At 44.9% G+C, this 6,474-nt stretch overlaps 1 protein-coding gene across 1 annotated transcript; it reads left to right on the top strand.

Moving 5' to 3' along the window:
• The first annotated feature begins 2,996 nt into the window (after positions 1 to 2,996).
• LOC101772160 (fibropellin-3-like) lies at positions 2,997 to 4,098 on the top strand. Its single transcript, XM_004986564.1, has 4 exons — positions 2,997 to 3,234; positions 3,345 to 3,407; positions 3,533 to 3,667; positions 4,028 to 4,098. The coding sequence occupies exons 1-4, from the start codon at positions 2,997 to 2,999 to the stop codon at positions 4,096 to 4,098; spliced, it is 507 nt and encodes a 168-aa protein (XP_004986621.1).
• Positions 4,099 to 6,474: the final 2,376 nt, after the last annotated feature.

Here is a 6,474-nt window from a genome sequence, read left to right on the forward strand (position 1 = left end):
GCGCAGGGATGATGGCCGGCCAGGGTCGTCCAGCTGGGAGCCATGTTGGGTCCAGGGATTTATGCCCTTTATTGCATTGAAGGACAGAGATGTTTGGTTCAAAAAAAAATAGAACAAAAGAGATGCCATAGTGCGAGTAGAATTCAGAATTGGCCCGTTGCGAATGGATCCAAAATCTGTAAGTCTCGGCTCCGGCGCGTATGAACTGTACATGTATACCGTTACTATGTGTACATATATACTTCATTCTAGACGCACGATCCCCTTCACATGGGAACGGCTCCGATGTGAATCTACAACTGGATCGTCCCTTAAGGAGGGGCCAGCCTTCATTAATACTCTCTGATTAGAGAAAAGAGGAAGATTAGGAGGCCCTGTGCCCCTCCCTGCCTTCACTACTGAAATAATGTGTAATTAATTCGTGCCACATGCATATATTTTGTACTATTAATTCGTGCCGCATGCATATATTTTGTACTAGCAGCAGGTACGATAAAATTAAGGTCCCTTCGGTCGGGCTCATGAACCGGCTTCAGCTCTGGCTTATCGACTTCTCTTGCCAAACGCAAAAAATCGAAACAGCTCGTAGGGAAAAGGCGATAGAAGCCCCGCGTATTACGGTCTCCGCTTTTTGGCAGCAGGAAGAAGTCACAAATAGTGGCTCATACCAGCTTCACCTCCACCCTGAGTAGTCCTTGACCAAAATTACCCCATTCTCGTGGCTCTCGTCAACGGCGCGCGGTAGGAAAGGGAAGCGGCGGCCCGTTGGCTCGGCCGACTGCGTGGACCGGCGGAGGGCAGCTAATGGCCCCGTTTGTATCCGCTTATAAGCGGCTTATCGGTGGAAATAAGTAAGAATCCCGCCAAACGCTTTGCTTATTTCCACCGATTCTCGCTTATGTGGTAAGCCGCTTCAATGATTTGAACTACGAGAAGCGAAAAGCGAGAAGCGAGAAAATCTTCGCTTAGATTATAATCGTGGTAGCGGCCTATTGCCGCTATAGGATTCTGAATTTTGCGACCAGGAACTTTGCAGCTGCAATTCTAAATAGCAGGATGCTATAGCGCGCCGCAATTGCATGTAGCAGGCCGCAATAGCGTGAAAGCAATTACAATGACAACGAATGATAGTCTTGTGAACTATTTTATAGATCATAATATGTTTCTTTGCAAACTATATGTGATGATTTAATGTGTCAAACACTGGAACGCCATATTTTTTTCTTAATTTAAGTATGTGAAACATCAATTGTTTGTATGCAATTAAATATCTATTTATACTTATTATTCATGATATATATAATTAAAATTATGTGAGATGATTAGGTGCCGCTATTGGAACTTAGCGTCTGCAATAGCATCCGCAATCCGCTACCTCGACGTCAATCCGCTACCAACCTGCTATACGCTATTTATTACTTGCTGGAGGCGCACAGCCGTGCCGGGGACAAAGCCATGGAGGCGGCGAGGCTGGAGCGTAGCAGGGTAGGGGTGGCGGGGCTAGCGCAAAGCGGGGCAGGCTGTCGTGTCGAGCGGCGGCGGGACTATACAGAGGTGGCTGCAGAATAGCGGCGCAAGCGCGACAGAATAACGTGAGAGATAAGAGAAGGAAAGAGAGATGAGAGAATGAGAGAGCTCTGATTGAGATAGGATAAGGACTAGTGATAATAAAAATAAAGAAGAAAAGGAATGCGAGAGAAAGAAAGAAAAAAGGAAAAGAAAAAAAAAAGAAAGAAAAGAATACAAGGATGTTGAAGAAAAGGAATGCGAGAGCATGAGAAGATATTTTATCAAATATTTTTTAAAGAAGACGAACCAGAGTCAGAAAAAGCCGCTTCAACACAAGAGGTAGAGCCGAAGTCATTTTTGCAAAAGGTAGAGTCATGCCAAATGGTCCTAAGTTCTTGTTCACCGGAAAATCCAACATGCAGGGATTTCGATCCTCGTGGTTACCCACTTTCCTTGAACCATACGTTGATAAGCACAGGACAGCAACGATGCTTGGATTTTGTGGTGATCCTCATGGTACGAGACGGAATTTTCCTATTTATCCAAATTTTGCTCAAATGAAAAAAACAAGCAAAATTAATTTTTCACCCTGGAAGCAACCGCACGGATGGAAAGTGGAAACCAGATGCTTGCCCCAAAAGCAAAATACTTTTACCTGAAACTATCGGGAGGAAACAAAGTAGGTCGTTTGTGCTTCGGTGGGTCTAAAAACTAGACTAAAAAAACTGGTTGACATCTTACCTGAAACTATCGGGAGGAAAATAAAATCTCTCATCCAACAGTTTTCAGAAAAAATTTTCCCAAAAAACTAAAGTGCTGCCACATCATCAATCCGTGGTCCAGCGTTTGAATTTTTTTCCATGTGAACAGTATCGTAAGAATAGGAGGATTGGGAGCGTGGCAGCAGAGCTGCCAAAAATCTAGCAGTTTGGCTCCATTTTTTTGGGACTGCAAAAGATTTAGGAGCACTTTTAGAATTTGTTGGAGACGAGTTTATTGACTCTAGATCTAAATTTAGTTTTTGGAGAAGCTCTCGGCAGCCGCGCTTCGAATCGCCTGAGGTTTAAGTTGCGGATTCGTCCAATTCAGCGGGCTTTTCTCTCGGTCGGGCGTCCAAAACAGAACTTTCCATAGCAAAATGTTCGGACGCACCCAAACCCAATTCGTCTCTTGTGAACAAACACACAAGCTGAGGTGATGAAACTTAGGACCGGCCGCGAAGACGAAACAAACCGATCCACGCGTCGCCGTGTCGTTGCCAGTTGCCAGCTCCGAGAAAGCTACCCATCCGGGCTCCATCGGCGCCGGCCGCTTTTCTCCGTTGTTGTCGTTCCATCCGAGGCGACGGCGAAACTACATATGCATTTGTCTCCGGACTCCGGCCGGCCGCCGGCCCTCGCACACGATCCCAGCGCCGTACGCCGCCCTGCGCTCCTCGATCTCCTAGTAGCCTGTAGCCGCACACCTGACGCGTGGTGCCTTAGAAGATGGCGGTGCTGGCAGGAAGCTCGACGGCGTCCGAGCCCATGCGGCTTCTGCTCCTGGCGCTGCTCGCCTACGCCGCCGCCGGCGCCTCGATCTGCGACACGGCCATCTGCGGCAGGGGCAACTGTACCGAGTTGCCGGAGCTGGTCCCCGGCATTCCCATCTACGAGTGCCACTGCGACCCCGGCTGGTCCCAGGCTTGGAAGGCCGTCCGCTTCTCGCCCTGCATCGTCCCAAACTGTAAACCATCGATTCTGTCTGCATCTGCACTAGTACAGTATATGCTGCATGGTTATATATGTAGCTTCTGATGAACAATGAAGGCATTCACCGACGATCATCTCCGGCAGGTTCCTTCGACGGCACCTGCTTGAACCTCAGCCTGACGCCGCCCACAGGCATACCCAAGGACGGTGAGTCACTCACCGGCGCCTCACCCTGCCTCCTAGTCTGTGTGTCTCTGTACAGTCGTGTTGAGCACATGGCCAGGACCTTTGATAGATGCGTGCGTTCTCTTTCCCTGGACACGTCCGTGCAGTCTGCGCCGTCGTGAGCTGCGGAGCCGGCGGCGCGTGCAAGACGGGCGGCGCCGCCCTCTTCAGCTACACCTGCGAGTGCCAGCCAGGCTACGCCAACCTGCTCAACCAAACCGCGCTGCCCTGCGTCAAGAACTGTACGTGAGGACACGCACCCGGGATGCTCGCGCGTGCAACCGTTCAAAAGCTGCTTTAGTTTGAATCACCCTTTGCGTGAGTGAGCTTCGATTCATTTCGCCTTCGGCGGCTGCCGTGCAGGTTTCTTCGGCAAGGGCTGCTCCGCCCTGGGACTCGCCCCGGCGCCGGCGCCGGCGTCGCAGCCCCCGCCGCCGCTCTCGCCGGCGCCGACAGGGAACCACGACTCGTCGGGGCCGTCTGGTCCTCCCTCCGGCACAAAAGGCAATGCAACTACAACCTACTCATTTCAAGCGCTCGATCGTGCAATGCGTTGAGAGTTGAGACATTGCCTCAGTGATGTGATATGCTTCTGTTTTCAGGCTCCGTTCCGTCGCGGCGTCTACGGCAGCTCCTGTTGCTGGTCACGCTCGCCATGGCGCAGGTCATGTAGTTACACCTTACACGACGAGGCTGAAGCGGAATGTAGCTGACTGCACTGAACAGTTAGGATGTGTGCTTCTAAGCGCACGACATGTCAGTTGTAAGGAGCCATCTTATCTATTATTTTATTATAAAAGAATGTTACCACATTCATCATCAAAAGGATATAGAAATTACCACATTGATAAGGAAAAGCAGAAGAATATAAACTGTTCATTTTTATTATGATCAAATGTCCTAAATTAATCCAAAGAGTACATGGTAAACAAATAAACAATCTATAAGATTCGACATGAGAACCCATGTTTCCTTGTAAGCCTTTTTTCACATGTGATTAGCTTAATTAATATCACAAGGGTCTGTTGGTTTTTAGGACGGTCGGAGGGAGTATGTCGTAAAAAAAATGACAGCTGGCAACAAATGGGCAGTTACGAACATTAAAGTGGAAGTCATATGAATGTGGGAGTCAATTATTATTGCAAATATCTTTACACTTATCATCTGTCTACAATCTTTTTACAGGTATTAATAATATGTCGTACAAAAAGATAAGACAACTGACAACAAATGGGCAGTAGTTGAACATTGAAGTGAAAGTCATACGAACGTTGCGAACCAATTAATTTCGTAGTTGATGAACCTTATGAGCTTAGAGATGGATGAACATCTATTGTTATTCGAATCATATTTCCCTTTTGTATATAAATCAGATCATATGTTTTAGTTCTAACTATAAAAGTAATTAATGTTTTTACAAGGTGAAACAATTCCGGCTACTATCTAGAAAAATCTTATTAACAGACTATTTAAACCGGCGATAGGTACAGCTAATGAGCTAAACTCTAGCATTATCTCTACCTTATATATTTTTCTACCTTATATATTTTTCCTCCCATTTTCTGAATGAAACTCACACATCACGAGCAACAATAATTAGGGCTTTCAAGTTAATACACTCTCGGTGCAACCTACTCACTCCGTCCCAAATTACTATTCGTTTTGGCTTTTTTAGATACATAACTTTGCTAAAATTTGCTTTCGTACAATTCCACGTGGGATAGGCAGCATCAATATATGCAAACAAATAAAATCCCCGTCGCAGTGCCATGAGTGGGCACAGCTAAGATGGAGTAGTGGTCTATTGTCTACATGTGACATCAGTTATCACTCCCTCCTTTTCTTTTTGTAAGCCACACACATAACAAAACTTCAAACTTTGTAATATTTATTCAACACTTATTCTAAGAATTTGTAGATTATAACATATACAAGTTTGGTCATTCAAATCATACATGAAATCATTTCCTTAAAATGTCAGCTTCATGGTCATGAATACTATATTATAGGAGATATTAGCAGTCAAAGCATGGGGTTAGAAACCGCACTGGGTCAAACCATGCCATAAATGAGAGAAAAGGGAGTATTTCCTTCATTTAAAATTATAAGATTTGACTTACCATTATCTCCAAAATTAGATTTTGATCCATGTTTTCTCTTAAACTACATGTAGCGACAAAATCATAACAATAAGGTAGTACTTTCAAATATGAATCCAGTTATATTTCTTTTCTCTAACAAAATTTGCATCTCTTAGTGCTAATGCTTGGTTGAAAATTACAAGATTTGAATCTTAAAATACGTGCATGCATTACAAAAGGTAAAGAAATGGAGCGAGTACCAAAGTAGGAACCTTTACCTCCAAACAATTATGACCTTATTATCTGATGATTTGTGTTAATTTTTTCTTCCGCAAAAGAAAGTAAATTAGTGCACTTTTTTCTATTTTTGAAGTGAATGAAGATGACTCATTTTTCATCACCATCTTAATAGACTCTTATACTATCAATCCATCTTAGAGCATCGCATATGACTTGAACTTGGTGACATCTTGCAAGAGGGTAGTGAAAGAAAATATGGCTAGTAGTTTCTAGTGTTCCAGCTCCACAGAAGACGCAGCTCCCTTTCCAACCACATTTCGTTAGAGTCAGAGCCACTTGTAATTTACCATGGGAACGCTTATCCAGGCAAGTTTATGAAAAAAATTACCGTGGGAGAGCTTCCACATGAGCACTTCGATTTTCAGAGACAATCTCCTCTTGCAAACCATCACTAGTGGAAACAACTTGTTTGCCGAGTGCAAGAGTGTTTGCCGAGTGTCTACTCTTTTTTTGCTAAGAACCGGTTTAGCACTCGGCAAAGTCTTTGCCAAGTGCCTGGCAAAAAATATTCAGCAAAACTTTTGCTGAGCATTTTTGTTATCTTCGCCGAGTGCTCAGGGTACTCAGCAAATCTACTGTTTCCAGTAGTGCATATCGGCTACCTTGCTACTAGCACCACCAATTATAGATACATAAGTCAACGTTCGATGAGCTCAGCAATGATGACT

The sequence above is a fragment of the Setaria italica genome, chromosome IX (genome assembly GCF_000263155.2).
Source record: "Setaria italica strain Yugu1 chromosome IX, Setaria_italica_v2.0, whole genome shotgun sequence".
Lineage (NCBI taxonomy): Eukaryota > Viridiplantae > Streptophyta > Magnoliopsida > Poales > Poaceae > Setaria > Setaria italica.